The sequence below is a fragment of the Cebus imitator genome, unplaced genomic scaffold, assembly GCF_001604975.1.
Source record: "Cebus imitator isolate Cc_AM_T3 unplaced genomic scaffold, Cebus_imitator-1.0 Scaffold39, whole genome shotgun sequence".
Lineage (NCBI taxonomy): Eukaryota > Metazoa > Chordata > Mammalia > Primates > Cebidae > Cebus > Cebus imitator.
In genome coordinates this window covers 11,664,327-11,684,177 of record NW_016107354.1, presented here as the reverse complement: position 1 = coordinate 11,684,177, position 19,851 = coordinate 11,664,327, and the positions used below count along the sequence as shown (strand labels likewise).

Genomic DNA, 19,851 nt, shown 5'->3' with positions numbered 1-19,851 from the left:
AAAAAAAAAAAAAAAAAAAAAAAAAAAAAAAAAAAAAAAAAAAAAAAAAAAAGGAAAAAGAAAAATCTTGCTAGCTGTGGAACCAAAAAATAAATAAATAAAAATAAGAGTTTATATTACCTTAATGCAACTTTCACTGTTGATTAAAAATAAAGTTTTCCTTTTGGCTTAACCATTTTCTAACAAAGGCATCATGATAATTAAACAATTTCATCTTTTTCCAGAGGAAATCTTTCATGGTTACTTAAATAAAAAGCTTGTGAGTCATACATACGGATAAATGGCTTCTTTAACGTTTCCAAAAATCTGTTTCCCCGTCATTATAATGGTCAACTGGGTTGTTAATTCTATAAGACAGCCTCCAGGATCACACTAGTCAGAAGCGAGAGGGGAGAAAACAGAATTGAATGATCAAAGATGCAATTTTACAACACCTAAAAAAGCTCTAAGCCATAAGATTAGGATCTCAAGGTTTTGGTTGGAAGGAATAAGGTATATTTAGCCCAATAATTCCAAACATAACCACAGAGCAGCACCAGCCTAACTGCATTAGATTCATCTGTAAACTGTGTGAAAAACACAGATTTCTGGGTCTCATTCTTAGAAAATTCTAAGTGTTTATATCTGTGTTAGAGGTGGGAGTTGGTACACTCTCCATTCTGCATAATTTGGAAACCATAAATATGTTCTAACACAATTACCCATAGTGGAACCATTTATACAGAAAGTAATCATTCTTCCTTTGCAGGAAACTTTCAGGAACAAAGAACTTAACCTATGTCATTTTATAGCTCATATTTTACTACCAAACTGTAGGCATGATATAACTTTTTGCTCAAAATAAACTGAGAAGTTTATCAAATGACAGGATTCATCTGTGAATAATACTCTTTGTGGATAGAGTCAGTGTCTAGATATCTTTTGCAAATTTTTAGCATCTGAATCAGTGCTTGGCAAACAGAAAGTGGTTAATATGAGTATGGAAGATACACACCTCACCTCTCAAGGAAATTCTTACCTCTTCACCTCTCCACTCATTAAATAAATATGTGTATCTTCCAGGATAGCCTACAAACTTTCCTTTAAAGAAAGCTACGTAGAAGCAGGCTGAATAAAAATTTACAAACTGAAACAGGAACATTTTCAAGGTTAGACTGCTCTCATACTCCTGGTAAGTTCGAGGAATTTCTGTTAAATTAAAAAAAAAAATAGGTTTAGCACATCTTATGTTTCCTTGAACTCTGTACTCCCTGAGACAAGTGAACACCCAGTCACATCATTCTGAGAGCCTATAGCATGCGACCTATTCTGGCAATAGTAGGCCAATATTGAGTAACTATGGATTTGTGCTAGACTTTCTCTTACACACTTTTTATTAAGCTAATCACTGGAAAAGGCTAGGAGGCTGTTGTTACTACAGTCAGAGAGACAGTATTCTTGTCTTGGGGTTACACAGAATGTGAAATTCAAACCCATATGATATGGTTTGGCTCTCTGTCCCCACACAAATCTCATGTCAAATTGTAATTCCTACCTGCCAATGGAGGGACCTGGTGGGAGGCCACTGAATCATGGGGGCAATTTCCCCCATGCTATTCTTGTCGTAGTGAGTGAGCTCTCAAGAAAACTGATGGTTTTAAAGTGCAGCACCTACCTATGCACTCTCTCTCTCTCCTGCCGCCTTATGAAGAAGGTGTTTGTTTCCCCTTTGCCTTCCACCATGATTGTAAGTTTCCTGAGGCCTCCCAAGACATGTGAACCGTGAGTCAATTAAACCTCTTTCCATTACAAACTACACGGTCTCAGGTAGTATCTTTATAGCAGTGTGAAAACAAACTAATACACCAAATAAGACTGAAGAATCTTATGCTCATCTCCAAACACTATCTTGTATCCTATAAGCACATCAGATCTCATCTGCTTACAATCATGTTTAAACAAACTAAGCTCATGCAAAGGGAGGGATGATTTCCAATGAAATTGTGTTGCCTTCCCATGAATTAAAAGGCTATATTAATTCTGTAAACAATGTGATCAGCAGAAACAGTACACATTTTCCCTCTCCTTTATTTAAAATGCATGATCATGATCTGTCATTTAATGAATTCTAAAGATAAGAAAATATTAAATTATCTTCACCCTACAATAGAGGCTCATGAAGCACAAAAGAATAAAAAAGTACGTTTTCCTGAGCTGATAATCTCCCAGTAGCATGAGCTGATCCAGCCAAATCATGTCATTTCCAGCAATACTGGAAGAGTATTACAAATTATTTTAAAGACAGAGGTAACTCCTCCATTTTAGTGAAATGTAGCTGTATTCCTACAAAACCTGTAATGTGAACTTGAATGATTTCTTTTCCCACTGAGAAAAATGGTGAGTTTTTAGGTGCTTTTTAAAAGCAATTTATCTGCTGTGATTTTCTCACTGTTACTAGCAGAGAAAAGTAAATCTGAAAGAGAACTCCAAATTTGAAGAGGTATATAATGAAAGTCTCATCTCAGTACTCATTCCAGTGCTGACTGAAGAATGTGCTCTTTTCTTGGCATTGGCCATGATATCTACATACAACAGATTCAAAGCTGCTTGATCCCTGGAAAGTGCACTCAGAGAAGAGGCTGACGCCTTGAGTCTCCAGCTTTGATCTTACTGCTAACTTGCTCTGTGCTGCTTTACCTAACTCAATCTCTCACTTAAACTGTGGCCCCTTTCACTTTACCCCATGGCTTTAAGTAAAAATTTTAATATTTTAACAAGAAAATAATCCAAGTTCTAAGAGATGGCAGTTAAAAAGAAAAGCACTAAAATTTAGATTTATTTAGGAGAAGCTGATTGTTCTGTTTTTCTCAAGATAGCTTCCAAAATCAATACTGTGTAAGAACCACATACATGAAATAAAAATTATCCGTGTCTTCAATAAAGTAAAGATTTTACTTAGGATTCAACTAGACCCATCAAGGGAGAATTAAGACAAGAATACTCAAAAAGACATAGAGTCCAAATTCTTTTTTTTTTTCCAGTTCTTTTTGCTGTTTCCATTATAATGGACCTTGAATGTGGCTCTTTGATGATTTTGAAATAGCAGATATGGGTCTACCTATAGAGAAAAACTGCCTTAAAATGTGCCCTTTGAAAATGAACTCCTGGGGAGTGCTCCAAAATAGACACATAGCATCAATACGAATCATTCTTCAGAATCACACTAATGATTTGGCTAGCTTACCCATTTTTGTAATCCAGGCAGATATCCTTTCATAAAAGAAATTCAAGATCAAGATGACTATAAAGTTCAAGCACGATCCTGTGAGTGATGTAGCTATCTGAGGAGTAAGGAAGCTTTTGACCTGCTTTAAGGATGCATCACTTTCCATGAAACTAGCAAATGTGGCAAAGACTGACAGGCGGTACACAATTACAGCTACCATACTGGTGACGACAAGAGACATCTGGGGAAAAAAAAGCAAAGTACTGTTATTTGGGTCTCTGTATCTGTTATGAATACATATCTAACACACTGATTATTCTGTTCGACTCATATGAAGTTCTATTTAGTAGGTCTCATGTGCAAAGCCAACTAAGTCAGTCTCTCTTGCCATAGATGGCAAGATATGAACACTGGCAAGGTAAAAGGGTTAGAGATAAGGCACATGGCAGCTGCTGGTTAAGTCTAAAACAGAAACATATTCATTCTCATACTCTAGGCTCATCCTCTAGCAGGGAGTGACAAACTATAGTGGAAGGCCAAATCCTGCCCATGGCCTTGCCTGTTCTTATGTGGCCCTTAAGTTATAAATGTTTCTTTGAATTTCTAAAGGTTACAGAAAAAAATAAAGACAATTATGTTCCAGAGCTATATGTACCCACAAATCCAAAAATATATCTGGCCCTTTCACAGAAAATGTTTGCTGACTCATGCTCTAGGTTGAAATTAAACATGTAGAATCAAGATCACTTACTTTCCCAAGAAAAATACATGTCAATATTGTATTTCATTTCCCCTCAGAATGTTGCCATTAGTGCTCTAATATGCCTGGTAGTTTAGAAATTTATACAGATTCTGTATAAATTTTTTATACTTCCCATATTGCAAAAGCATGAAGATGGCTTTCTATCAATCATTAGAGAATTTTATTCTAAAAGTTGAGGAAGTGAGTCAAATTAAATAAAAACTAGTAATCAAAACCAGAATAAATTTCTGGGGACATACTCCAGAAGATTTCTCAAAAGAGTCCTGAATTGATAATTCTCCCCATTTATTGTTATCACGTCTCAACAATTATTATGTAATCTAAGAAAACACATTTCTACTGTTTTAAAATGTGAAAATAATAGACTTAAAAAGAAATGTTAAAGATAAATCATGCAGGATTTATGGACTGGTGAGTCTAAATTATAGTCTACAACCATCAATCATTTACATTTCAACATGTTAACCCCTCAGAGGGTAACATTGGCTCTTTTCCTAAAATTAAATAACTGTTAAGAGGGAACAAATTTGGAAAAGGAACAGCAGGAAATAAAGTGAAAATAAAGATAAATTCATGATTTTTCTAAAAGTAACCGAAGATTCTGGAATCAGAGTAAGTTTGTTATTCTGTCCTGATTTCAAGTGATCACTTAAATGAAGTGCCATGAGGCAAGGAGAAATAGGTTTTAAGATAAAGTACCTCCTCTTCCCTGAGATCCTTTCCCAAAGTTTAATTATAAAAAATCCATATAAATTACAGTTTATTTTGTATAAGAGCTATAACCAAGATAAAAAGATCAGGGAGGCAGAGGGAAAAGAAGGACTCAAGAGACATTGCAGATGACACTGTTGAGATAGCTCATTTAATTGCCTGTTGAAGAAATGATAACAATTTTAAAAGACATGCTCACCCATAATGTCACTGTGGCTCCTGAAAAAAAGTACCATGGAATACGTGTGTATAGAGGCATGTAAGGTTCCATCTCCTGTAATGTTGAAGAAATCACAAAGAAATTCAAAATCTCCTCTCTTAGTTGAGACTACAAGCACTAGTCAATATCATAGAGTCCAGTTAAAGTAGAAATCTCCCAAAAGGGCCTACTATACTTCATGGAAAGCTACATTATAGGGATGGTTCCTTCCCTTGAAGTAGAAATCTTCAGGCCTCATGGATGAGATATCTTACACATATTATGAGTCATAATGGATATACACAATTTCCTAAATGCTGAGTTATGATATTCAGGGCCTGGCAGACAGTAAACAAAGTCAAATAATGAGGGTTGCTGCTTAGGTAGACAGATCATTTATGATGTTTAATGATGTTATAATTTTATTTTAATTGAATTGAATTGCATTACTCTGCATATTATATTAGATGCTTTCTTCATATTTTTCAGATAACTGTGTTCTTCCACATAGCTCATGATCCAAGACTTCTACCTTTAGTCTTTAAGAGTCATTAATGAAAGATATTGATACAGCTGACATTCTTAGGTGCATCAAGACATAAGCAGATTTTTACCCAAAAGAAAAAAAAAACAGTAAAAAAAAAATAGCTGTCAGCAGAAATCAAAATCATGTAATTCCATAATATTTCACATTTAACAATGTTTAGGGTGGTATGAATAAAAATAGAACTTTCAAGGATAGAGTAGGCCATTCAAGAGTCCTATAGACCTCAGAGTGTTTGTGCATGCATGTATAATATGTGACCGTGGACATGTGTGTTCATGTGTGTACCCAGTGTATGTGTGTTTATACATGTGTATGCATATTCGTGTGTGTGCACGTGTGTGTTCCCAATGTGGACTCAAATGTGAGTGTTCTGGTTGCCCTTAAACACTGAAACAGCACTACTAGTAAGAAAAAAACAAGACAAAATAAAATTCTGTTTCTTGATTTCTAAACCATGAAAGCTAAGTGAAGTGAAGCTGATGATTCACAGTGAATCAATATATACTGTTTTTCAACTGGCTGCAAATGTAAGCATTCAATACTTTTTTTGTTAATTTTCAGAAAAGCTAATAAGACTACTTTTGTTTTATTTTTTATCTTATGAAATAGGAATAAACATCATGTTATTATTCTGTCAATATTTTTAAATATATTTTCTTAATTTCAAACGGCCACCCAAATTTTCAATGTATTTTCTGAGATGTTTTCTTGATCTTTCAATGAAATTTAGTAACTATAGTGAATGCCTAAACAGTGAAAAGAAATTTTATATGTTATGTTGCAAGAATGGTTTTCCAAAGAGAATAGGGAATTCTACTGAAAAGAGTGCATTGGGCACATATTATTCTCTTTTAAATAGCAGTAAACAACACTGTGGCTGTAGATTATGGAAAAATGGAGACTCTAAAAATATGTAACCAAGATTCTGGTTTCTAAAGGCAAAGTTACTTCTATTTTCACATGGAAAAAGTGAGTTACCAAAAAGTTAAACAACTCAGTCAAGAACACACAGCTGGTTTGTCAGCTAAGGATTCTAATATGTAGACTTTCCCCACACACACCACTGCAATGATTCTCAATATAATCAATTAAAAGGGGCCATGTGAAGAAATGTTAGTCTGATAAAACAATCACTCATAAGACTACAATCTGAATATAAATACTATTTTAATTTTTGTATATCAACTTAGCATTATTTCAACGTCTATATATTTATATACAAACCCTATTGCACATACACGATTTTCCTTTTTGCACTTAGTTTAATGTTATTATGCCTTGGATTTACTTCCAAATAATCTAGTGACATAAAGGATGAATGAAACAAGATTGTCCATGAATGAAAAACAATTGATTCTGGGTCATGGGTTCATTCATGTAGTTAGTTCATTATACTTTTCTACCTACATTTGAAAGTATTTGAAAATTTTCATATATACACATTCATATATAAACATTTATATACACATATATGTATTAGAAACAAGTAGTTTATGTGATGTATATGTTGTAGAATATTTTAAAGGCAAATTAAACTATGATTATTTGAGAAGAAACCTATAGTAATGTGTCCATTAAGACATGCTGCCCATTTCACAGTTTTCTGGTCTACCTTAGTCACTGCATTCAATTTCCTGTGTTTACACATAGCTTCAAATTCCGGTCTCAGCTGGAGCTGCTGCTGTTCCTCCTCAAAGTCTACCAGGTCCCACTCATATTCCAGTCTGGCTTGTCGTTGTTTCCAAAACTCCAAAAATAAGGTGACTATAGGTAAACAAACATAAAAAAAAAGAGATATGAAAAAATAAAAGTAAATAAAAAGCTTTATCAACTTTTCTCTTTAATCACTTTGGTTACAGGATGGTTCAAATTTTTCTGTCACTGTTGTGTTTGAAAATTTATCAGTTACTAATGTTGGCATAATATTGTGTATTCAGTAACACACTGAAAAAAGTCATACAAAATTTCAAATTAATTTCTTGGTCAGTGGTCCAAGTAAGATTTTTTTCAGACATATTAATATCTTTGTTCATTCAGACAATTTGAAGCAATATTTAAACTTAGCTTTTTACTAAACACTGAGGTTTTTTTTTGCATGTCTTTTATTGAAACCATTCAAGTCAGTGTACTGTTTTCTCAGGCTTAGGGAAATATACCTAGGAAGCATAAGAGCCATTAATTATTCTCACTCTTAAAATACGTATACATTCTATATGTGTGTGTGTGTGTGTGTGTGTGTGTGTGTGTGTATAACATAAAACTTTTACATATATATGTATATATATAAAAACTTCAGCTTTCTTTTTATGTCTTTATTAAAGTCTCCCTCTGTCGCCCAGGCTGGTCTCGAACTCCTGGCCTCTACTGATCCTTCCACCTCAGCCCTACAAAGTGCCAGAATTATCAACTTTCAATTGAAGAATATATATTTACAGAAAAGTATATGAAATATAAATGCATAATTCAAAAAGTTTTCACAAAATATACTCATATAATCAGCACCAATATAAAAAACAGTCCATTACAAATGGATTTACATAAATTATATACAACTAATAGTGTTTCATGTCAAGCTTTGTTTTTTGGTTCAACTTTGTTTCTGTTTGCAGCAAAAATTCATTTATTTTCATCACTGTATAGTGTTAGATTGTATGGTTAAATCACAATTTTGATTATATATTCTTGGGCTGACAGACATTTGAGTTGTTTCCAGATATTTGCTATTACAAATAGTGCTGCTGTGAATAATACTCTTGTACATATCTTTTTGAATCGTGAATTTATATTTCATATACTTTTCTGTAAATATATATTCTTCAATTGAAGTTGATAATTCTGGCACTTTGTAGGGCTGAGGTGGAAGGATCATTAGAGGCCAGGAATTTGAGACCAGCCTGGGTGACAGAGGGAGGCTTTAATAAAGACATAAAAAGAAAGCCGAAGTTGTTATATATATACATATATATGTAAAAGTTTTATGTTTTATACACACACACACACACACACATATATATATACAGAATGTATACGTATGTTAAGAGTGAGAATAATTAATGGCTCTTATGCTTCCTAGGTATATTTCCCTAAGCCTGAGAAAACAGTACACTGACTTGAATGGTTTCAATAAAAGACATATGCAAATGATTTCAATAAAAGACATTGGTTGGTATATATATGCCTTTCTATTGGGTATATACATGCCTTTCCTAGTATTCTATTTAGGAAAATAATACTAACATCATCAATATTAACTCATAATTTTTATCATCTATAAAAGATTCAACTTTCTGACTCACTCTCTAACTTTTAAATAATGTAAGGAACTCTGGATTCTATCCATACATTTTTAAAATTCTAATTACATTTTTATCATTATAGTCATCTAATTGCTCTCTCAGCTTCCAAAATATATTTTTCTAGTGCAAATATATCCATCCATCTAACTGTTGGTTTTTGTTTGTTCATTTGCCCATGTATACATTGGCTTATGTTTTCCTTTGCTCATTATTTAAACTTTAAAGAACTATTTAAACGTTTATTAAGTGGGAAGAACACAGTAGACTTACCACTTAACAATTATAAAGTATACAATTCATTATGTGGAACATAAGTACAATGTTGTACAGATCTTATTTATCTTGCTTAATTGAAACTTTAATGTGTGCTCATTGATTAGTAACTTCTCATTTCCCAATCCTCCAGCGCCTGGTAACCACCATTCCACTCTATGATTCTATGAGTTTGGCTCATAGATACCTCATATGTAACTCCACCAGTAAAAAAGTAATTCAGTCCTCCTCTGCACCCCCTCAGCATTTAAACTGCACTTCTACGAAAGTAGTCTTCAGATTCTATCCCAATTAGATTGTGACTTTCTTAACAACAGGTTATATTTCATTCATTTATTCATTCTATCATTTAATATTAATTGTGAATTTCATGAGCAGAAACTTTTACTCTATTCATTTCATTACTCCAGTATGAAGTAGGTACATCATTAGCAGGGAGAAGTTTCAAGAGTTTGGTACTATTAACTATTTTAAGATTTGCTTGTTTGTTTATACTACAATAGAACAACTACCATTAATTTTAGAAGAAGTACCTGGTTACTATGGCTATGCAAGAGATTGGATGTCATATATATACTGCTAAAACTTTTAAATACACTAAGCATTTAAAATTCTTTTGCCTCAAAGTTTGTTAATGCTGAAGTAGAAGTAAGAAAGTTGGCCAACATAGATGGGATTGTGACATAAATTAATGACAGTACAAAATAGTCAGCAAAAAAGAGTACTATAAGGAAAGAGAAATGATATGGATTAAAAATAAAATTGTTCCCATGATTTCTATGGACTTGTATGATTATAACTGTATAGGAATCACAAGATTCACATATTCCCTGAAAAGGATTTCTGGAAATTAAAGAGATCCTTAGTTTGGGCCTTATACATTGTGCTAAAATAGGATTTGACCTTTTTCATTTTTAAGAAGATATACCATTAGCATTTAAATTATTCATTTATTCAATGTATATTTGAATACATGCCATATGCCTAGTCCTGGAACTATGGAAATGAAAGCCATGGTGTTTGTCCTAAAGGAGCAAGTAATCTAGTGATGAGACTGGTTTATACATAATTACAATCATGGAGGCATGTAAACTAAAAATTTGCCTTACAATCAAGGGCCATGTATGTGCATATTTAAATTCCTATTGCCTAGAATAGTACCTGTTCCAGGGTAGAAACTTCAAAAACTAGTTGCTGATTATATTAATGTGTAAATAAAATGAAATCATTAAATTTCTGAAATAAAGCATAGGTGAACATCTTACATTATCTCTGAGTAGGGAAGGTTTTCTAAAGAAACACATAAAATAAGAAAAACCATAAGGAAAGCTTTATGACCAGTAATAGATATTAAAATGTCTACTGATTATGAATGAGATCAAATGTAAATTACAAACTGAAAAAAAATTTGCATTTTCTGTGGCAGACAAAGGATTATAGTGCTTATTATATAAAAGCATCTGTGAATTATTATAAAAAATCAAATACCTCAAACATCAAAAAGAGTCAATGGTCAATAAGTATTAAAAATATGATCAGTCTCACTTGTGATCTAGTAACTGCAAATAGAAATAATAATGAGATAATATCCCCATCCATCAAATGTAAGTGACAAAAAGATGCTACTTCTCATGCTTACCTAGGGTTGAAACAGAAAAACTCACAGAATATTTGAAGAAATATAATTTGGTGCAAACTTTGTATAAGAGAATACAGAAATAAATAGTAAAGATTTAAAATTATAAACATAAAACTGCCCCACTAATTAGCCTGTGAAAAATTCATACTTATAAATAATTGTACAAATATAAAAATATCTGTATTCCAGCATTATTTATAAAAGTAATATAAAGGGTGGAAGTGGCCTAAACATCCTAAATAGAGAATTGGTTAGGCAAAATGTGATACATTCATAAAATGCAATTCTATATATTCATAAATATACATTCACATGCAGACACACACACACACACACAAACACACACTATAACATATTCATTGATATGGAAAAAGTTCCATCACTCATTTTTTTTTGTTGAATAATAAAGAGCAGGTTTAAAATTACATATATTATTTACGTGTAACTATATGAACACACGTGCTCATACACAGAGTGAAATATTTTAGAAAATCATGGCCAAAATAACGATCATATTTTAGGTGATAAATATTTAAAATATTTAATATTTTTTTCTTCTTGTATCTATCTATTCCTTGAATTTCCTAAGATGGATACATATTTCCCTTAGAAACAAATCAAAAAAATTTTAAAGAGCAATTCCTACCAGTATTCATTATTTTCAGGCCTCAACCCCTTGGACTAGTGAAGGTCCTGTAAACTTAATTGTTTTTTCTTTACATCTACTCTGCCAACTCATAATTTCATCCAGCTTAACTGTTTATCAGAAAATGTACTAAATCAAATGCCCTTGAACTTCTATTTTCATTGAATTTGGCCAAAATTCTCAAAAGGCAAAGCTAAATCATTTCACTACTAAAACAAACTTTCCTCAAAGGAATAACTGACAGTGAATCTTCACAATGCCCATTTGATAGTGCTGTGGGGTGCTCCACACACAGCCGCTCCCCTATTTATGGTGAAATATAAGGCGGTGTTGGTGCACAATCTCTCTTAACAGAAACAATGGAAAATTCTCACAATGTACTCATTGTAATCATGCCCCTATCATTCATTTTAGCTCCCAAGTAATGAGAGGTAGGATTTGGCAGCCTCATGATAAATGGATGTATATACGACTTAGCAAAACTGGAGGTGCTGTTAAACCACTCATAAGATTTCTAGAACCTTTGTTCTCTTTTTGAATCTAGGCTGCTCTCCTCAGACCATAGCAGCCAAGCAGAAATGACAGAAAGCCATAAATCCCTCTGCTTTGCACAGATACCTACCAATTTTGATGTTATTTGCCTGGATAATGCAGCCCTTGCTGGGTTTTGAATTGCACATATTTGTGTTTGTTAGACTGTTTTTTAATTGAAAAAATGTCTAATTTTCACCTAGGAACCCCATGTTTTGTGATATATTTTAGGCCAGTCTATAGGTCTCTTCTAATAGAGTTATTCTTAAAGAAATTATTTTCCTTACTGATGAAGAAACAAAAAAAAAAAACTTCATGACACTTCAACTTTCCAAGTGAAATGGAAAAATTAAGTCCTGGGCAGGGCATTTTCAGAGTTAAGGAAAATTCCATTTTATATATAAGATTTTTAATGAATGAAAGTGGAAATGGAAACTATAACTAGACGATTTAGACTCAAAAAATGTTCATTAGTCCTCAGGTTTTTGGTCTTTATTCCAGTTTGTATACATGACTCAATATTCTCTAGCCACCAAATATTTGTTTAATCTCTCCTGAATTAAGTACTTTTTGAGCCTGTTTTTAACATGGCACTGAAAGACAGTGGGAAGTTAATAATTTGATGTTTCAAAAAATATGTTGTCTTTTAGAGAAATGAGCAGATGTTTAATAGATACTTGTGTGGACCAAGAGCCAATGGCCACTAATATGCGCTACTACATCAGTGTTTTAATGCTAACAAAGACACAATGACCTAAAACCACATTTGGTATGTAAGATAGTTCATCTGTCACATGCTATACAGAGGCCAAATAACACATTAATAGGAAGAAGGCTGTTTCTTTATTGGACTATTTACTCACCCCAAATTCCCATGAATATTGCAAAGAACACTGTTGACTCATTATCAAACAAATGGGAGAACTGCAAAAATAACAATATCACAAAGATAATTGAGTACTAAATGTAATAAAAAGGAAGGAAACTCTAAGTATTTTCAACATATTATAATGCATACATACCTTCGAGGCTAAACACGTACTGTTTAATCTCCAATAATCACATACTTGATCACAGAGTGGGCACATGATCATCTGACCACCAATCTCAGGGTCACAGATTTCAATGCTGCAAGAAGAACAGCCAAGCTATTGAAAAGTGATAAGTGTTTAGGTAAAAGTCCAATCTTTTCTTATTAGAATAACTATTTATATAACTTCTCACATACAACAGAAGGGGCAGTCATGCAGCTATTTCTATAGTGGGTCAAGTCATGCTTTGAGGAGTAGACTTTTCAGAACCCATCATTAAAAACAGACTTTCCATAAAGCACCAGGTGAGAGGCAGCTATTATGTTTGAGTCTTTTTTGGAAAATATCAATTATCTGATGCTATAAGGAAACATTCTGAAGGAAATGCCAAGGAAATAATAATAGCTGAGTTTGGCGCACGATAAAGATCCTCTATCTGGGCAATTCAGGTACACTTACCTGCATGCGTTATGTTCCATTGATAATAAACCATAAATAAAACAAGCTAATCCAACTATAGCTGCAAAGAACAGCATTTCTGTGTAATATCCAAGAAAGACAAAATAGATGCCAATTTTTTCTCCATAATAATTCCTGTGAAAAAGAGTAAAAACAGAATCAGAATATGAAAGAATGTTATAGTCCTGAGAACCTTAATTTTGTATTCAGGCAGGCACATATTCTAATTTTGGCTCCATTGCTTTCTAGACATGTAATTTTAGTGAAGTTGCTTAACTCTCTAAACTTCAGTTTCCATATTATTATCATGTTTTAACAAAAGATAATGTTTATTCCACAGTGCAAGGACTGATTTAAGGATTAAAAGAGAACAGATGGAAGTAGAAAGCCAATTAAGTAGAATTTGAAGGGTGTCTCTACTGCAAATAGAATTTAAATGGTTTTTAAGTAAACTACAGAATTTTCTACAATATAATTTATAGGAATAAACTTAACAAATCAAAATCATATTCAAAATCTTTTTGCTTTATCTCTCTTTCTAAAACTGAAAACGTTTATCTGACCACATTGTAGGTATATATTTCCATCTTTCTCTAAGTTTGGATTTTGGATGTTTATAGGATTGTGACATAGGTAGCAGACCAAGGAATTAAACATGATTACTGTAGAAAAATTCTATAAAATATGCAGCTCAGCTCTTGGTTTTCAAAGAGTTGAAAAGTGACAGCATTTATTGGCATAAACTTTTAAATCTCGCAACCAAGTGTTTTGTTTGTAACTGAGTACCCATTTAGGAATGAAAGAAAGTAGTTTTCTCCTCCTCAGAAAACCAGGTTTTCTTGATGTTGTTGTTTAACCTGAATAATCCTCCTTGTTATTCATATAGACTCTAGCTCACCAAATCTGTGAGTCTTTCCACAGTTTCCTAGGTGAAAAGATGTGATACCTTCTGTGTTCTAATAGCATGCATTTGCTATAGGAATGCATGCTATAGGAAGTGATTGTATGAAAGTACTTGATTCTATGAAAGTACTTAATATTAAATTGCAATGTCTATGTATGCTCAAGAACACAAACCTGAACGTAAAGTTATAAACTTTTTTCCCAATGAGATTTTAAAATATATTTCGCATATTCAATATTAATTTTATTGAACCTCCCATTCTTTATATTTCAGCACTCTTAAAGCTAAGTGGGCATCTTTTTACTTATACTGTCCTTTTCATTATTTTCAGTGATAATGAACATTTTTGCATTGTTATTTTTCTCTAATTTAGTTTTCCGGATCACTATAAACTTGAAATTAAATTACAATGCTATAATATTCTCTTGTTAATCTGCCATTCACAACTTCCTTAGCTTACTCATACTTAGAATGAACTTAATTTCTCCCAGTTTTTTGCTGAAAAATGTAGAAATTATTGTAATAGTATATAACATCAAAAATCAGAAAAAGTATAAACATACTATGCTTTATGAAATTTACTGTTCACCATATCTACTTTACTTTGTTTTAAAAACTGCAGAATCAATATTACTAGAAAGCATAATAGCAATATTACTGCTACAGACTAACTTAAAAATTCTTCAAGAATTCATAAGGAAACTGGATATATCAACAACCTTAAAGTACTACATTTTTCTCCTTTTCAATTTTCACAATTCTTATTCCTTTACCATTAAAATAATAAAAAACCCTCAAGAACTCTAGACTTGTAATTATTATAAAAACTATTATATATAAAAAAAGGAAATTGCTGAGAATTTACTAAATGAAATCTGGCAAGAATTTATTACATGTGGAAATATACAAATTATTTTACTAAACTTTGGACTTGGGTGTCTAACAGTAACAGATTAACAACTAAATAATCCTTTAGGATCTCAGAAAGCAAGATACATTTCTTATATTTGCAATATGGTAAAAATGTATACATTATTGAAGTCACATTTAAGATTTAATTTAAACTATCTTAATAGTCATAACTAAGAAAATAAGAGAAATCTAATAATATGAGACACTATAAAAGCTCAAGTATAGGGACAGCCTTCTTTTGAGTACTATTTTTTAGAAAAAGATGCCATGTATTTAAATCTATGGTCTTTTTTAACCTGTCCATTTTACTAACTAGACTTTCAACTAATCTGTGGCACTGCATCATCTAACATAGCATTTGATAGGTAGAAGGATTCAGTAATATTGGTTGTAAGGGTACTGTGTGAGGGGACCGCTCTCATTTTGAATTTCTAAGATGTAACATTGAGTTGAAGACATAGTAAATAATCAAAAGAATGATGACAGAAATGAAATGAATACAATCTTGAAAATCAGTCACTAAACGTAAACATTTTTTCTAAAGTGATTTATTTTTATAATGAATACATAGACATCTGAGAAGCTTAGCTTCAGGATTATCCTCAAATTGTAATAATAACATTATACGTACCACACATATATTTAGTCTATGCTATTTAGTATGTGGCAGTATTTCTACTTTATTTCTAAGCATTAAGACATACAACATAGGGATAACAAAAGAAAAATTACATGAAGCATAAGCTGGAAAGAAAAAAAAATGGGCTGATAGAGCTGATGTGCCAGTGACCAGTCTTCAATTTTATATTATGCTCTATCAGCCCATCTTTTTCAATCTTGGCATTGCCATTTTCCCAAAAAATACTGTCTAATGTGACAAAATGATATTTGCTCAACAGGCAGATAAACCACTTATAGATACCTGGACATGGAAGTGATGTTTGGTATAGAGATAACATGAAATATGTGAAATCTAGAAACTCAGATTCCTATAAACTAAATCTCTTTCTAGACACCCTACCATCCTGTCATCTTTATTTCTATCCTCCATATCCAATACTCCATTAGGTCCAATGAATTCTCTCATAAAAATATTTTTCTAATTCATAGTCTCCTCTCTCTTTCCTGTCACCAATATCTTGAGAATACCTCCAGTTTTATTGCCGTACAATTTTAGCAGCGTCCTTACTTCCCTGAGTTCAATCTTACATCAATCTAAATTATCTTTTGTTTCCAATAAAGTGATGTTTCTAAAGTAAAAATTGAGCAATATCCTTTTCTTCCTTCAAAGGTTCATCTTTTCACTTCGGCATTGTTCTTCAGGATTTTGTTCCTGGTAAACATTCAAATCTCCTTTGCTGACACTCCTACATGAAGAACTAAACACACAGTGGTCTGTATTTGTTCTCTTTGCCTGAGATATTCTTACCTAACTTCTTTTCCTAATATCCTGCTACTTATCTTTCAAGACATAGTTCAAGAATGAGCACCATGAAGCCTTCCCAGAGGCTGTCATGAAGATAGGTGGTTTTCCCTCTATATTTTGGTGGGAATATTACGTATTACTGTGCTGTAACTAATATGCATTTGTGTGTGTTCCTGCAAACAAATTCATGTTAGGAAACCACATTCTGATCATTTTGTAGGCACAGTATCTTACTTGATATGTAGTGATGCTTAATAAAGTCTCATTAAAAGACGTGTGAATTGTAATTATGCATCTGTGAATAAATTCTTTCTTTGCTTTATTGCTTTTTATTTTTTGAAACAGGGCCTTACTCTGTCATGCTAGGCTGGAGTGTAGTGGTGTGATCTTGGCTCATTGCAACCTCCACTTCCCAGGTTAAAGCAATTCTCCTGCCTCAGCCTCCCAAGTAGCTGGGATTTCAGGTGTGTGTGTCACCATGCCAGCGTAACTTTTGTATTTGTTTACTTTTAAGTAGAGACAGGGTTTCACCATGTTGGCCAGGCTCTCTCAAATTCCTGACCTAAAGTGATTCGTCCGTCTCGGCCTTCCACACTGATGAGATTACAGGCAAATTCTTTCTATTTTAGGGATATTTTAACTTTTATCAAGTCTACCCATAAAGCCTTTACTAAAACCCACAAAATCAACAAGGAAAGGGTAAAAAACCCAAATCCAATACAGGTCTTCAGTATCATGACAGAGAACATCATGATCTTCAAATTACTTGTAAGTAAAGAAATAAACCCAACATCAGCACCTACTGCTAGAAACCTAAGATACAAGAGAGAGGTGAAGAAGACGTTTAAGAAATTCTAGAGGAAAAAAAAATGTAGAGTATGATGGAAAACATAGAGAAACACAGGTAAAATAATCTCTAGAGAAAAGTTTAACTAAATTCCCTAATTCAGAATATATGTTGGGATTTGGTAATCTATAACCTATAAGAAAGGATCTGAAAAGAGCAAGACTGGCCATGGCAGTCTGAGAAAAGCAATATTTCTTCAGAAGAGTTAGATACAAAGAGAGGACTGGTACTCCTTAGAGGTGTGGCAGTAAACAGAAAAAAGAATATAGGAGAGGAGGGTTGGGTCTTGTAGAAATGAAAGAAACAGATTTCGCAGGGCAAGGGAAGATGGGTGTCCACAGCTCTGAGACTCACAGGAAGCTTCAGGTCTAGCACATACAGAAACGGATTCCCCCTCACTCCCATTTACCAGGTTGAACATCCCTTGTCCGAAAATTTGAAATACAAAATTCTCCAAAATCTGAAACTTTTTGAGTGACAATATGATGCCACAAAGAGAAAACGCCCTCCCTGACCTCATGAGATGAGTCACCATCTAAACACCAGCAAAGTGATGAAAATGACACTTTTAACACTGCAACAAAAGTGTCTATAGACAATACATTGAGAATGCGTGATAGACTAACAAAAAAGGGCACTCTAGTGCTAGAAACTCTGTTCACAAATTAAAAGCCAATTGAAATAGGTAGACTACATCCTTAAAAAACTGTGTAAAACAAAAAGAAAATTGAAAGATGTGAAGTAAATAATTTAGGCTGATAATTCTCCCCAAATAATATGAAATTGAAAAATACAGTAATAAAAAACTTAAAACTGAGTGAACTCTTCTCAAATAAATTTGCTGATATAAGAAAACCCCAGAAATATAAAAACTAAAAAAAGGAATGGAGAAAAGTGGAAAGATATAAAACAAAAATTGATTGGACTCCAGAGAGAAGTAGAACAAATTATAAATCATATCAGATCATATCGGAAGTAATACTGAAATTAGCAGGTAACAGAGGAAATCTGGACACAGTGACAGTGATCAGAGGGGGCTTCCCTAGGACCCCGAAGCAGACCAGGAGAGAGGGTCCTCTCTCTTTCCCCCCTACCGCAGAGCACTGCTGTGAATAGGCAGAAATACTGAAGCACCACAAGGCTGGGCCTATTTGCTGACTATTACTCTTAAGTGCCATCTACTGGATAGTAGCCCAAATTATAACACCAAAAAATATTCTGCTAGTATACAAAACTGTGAAACACAAGGCAAGAATCCAGCCACGAATAAAGACCCCATACAGAGACTTGGCTCTCTGAAAGCACCCAGAAATGAAGCCAATTGACTATATTCAACTTATAACACAGTTAATGGAACACCAGCCCTCTCAGATGAGAAAGATTCAGTGCAAGAACTCTGGAAATTCAAAAGTCAGTGTCCCCTTATCTCCAAATGAACTCCTCAGCAATGGTTCTTAACTAGATGGTAATGACAGAAATGACAGACATAGAATTCAGAATCTAGATGGAAAGACACTCATCAAGATTCAAGAGAGGGTTAAAATCCAATCCAAGGAATCCAGTAAAACAATCTAAGAGCTAAAAGATGAAATAGCCATTTTAGGTAAAAACAAAACTGAATATCTAGAATGGAAGCAATCACTACAAGGATTTCATAATACAATAGGAGGTATTAATAGCAGAATAGACCAAACTGAGGAAAAAATCTCAGCGCTCAAAGACCAGTTCTTCAAATCAACTCAGCCAGGCAAAGGTTAAAAAAAAGAATTTAAAAATGAACAAAACCTTCAAGAAATATAGGATTATATAGAGACCAAATAACCTGGAAAATTATTTGAGGCATAAAAATGTCACCAATCTCACCAGAGAGATTGAGATACAAATTCAAGAAATATGGAGAACCCTGATGAGACACTATATAAGATGACCATGCACAAGGTACACAGTCATCAGATTGACCAAGTTCAACATGGAAAAAAAAATTAAAAGCAACTAGAGAGAAAGGTCAGATCACACAGAAATGGAACCCCAATTAGGCTAGCAGCAGACCTGTCAGCAGAAATCTTACAAGCCAGAAGAGATTGGAGGCCTATTTGTAGTATTATTTAAAAAAAGAACTTCCAACCAAGAATTTCATATCCCATCAAACCAAGCTTCCTAAGTGGAGAAATAAAATCCTTTTCAGACAAGCAAATGGTGAGAGAATTTGCTACCACTAAACAAGGCTTACAAAAGGTCCTTAAGGGAGTGCTAAACATGGAAATGAAAGAACAACACCTGCTGTCACAAAAAATAGTTAAACACATAGCCCAAAGACACTAGAAAGTGACTATACAATCAAGTCTACAAAACAAGCTAACAACATGAAGACAATATAAAAATCTCACATATGAATGCTAACACTGGATATAAATGGTCTAAACACTGCATGGAAAAGACATGGAGTGGCATGCTGGATTAAA

General features: G+C 33.2%; 1 protein-coding gene across 7 annotated transcripts in view; it reads right to left on the bottom strand.

Annotated features, from left to right (window-relative positions):
• Positions 1-19,851, bottom strand: part of ANO5 (anoctamin 5) — a 94,943-nt gene that overhangs the window by 19,761 nt on the left and 55,331 nt on the right. For all 7 annotated transcript variants that reach the window (XM_017525924.2, XM_017525925.2, XM_017525926.2 and 4 more), the window contains 8 exons: positions 13,301-13,435; positions 12,833-12,938; positions 12,674-12,734; positions 7,038-7,189; positions 4,879-4,953; positions 3,224-3,446; positions 1,019-1,188; positions 275-372 (listed from right to left, as the gene is read on the bottom strand). In XM_017525924.2, the coding sequence (XP_017381413.1) occupies positions 275-372; positions 1,019-1,188; positions 3,224-3,446; positions 4,879-4,953; positions 7,038-7,189; positions 12,674-12,734; positions 12,833-12,938; positions 13,301-13,435 (1,020 nt within the window). The remainder of the gene's footprint in view (positions 1-274; positions 373-1,018; positions 1,189-3,223; positions 3,447-4,878; positions 4,954-7,037; positions 7,190-12,673; positions 12,735-12,832; positions 12,939-13,300; positions 13,436-19,851) is intronic.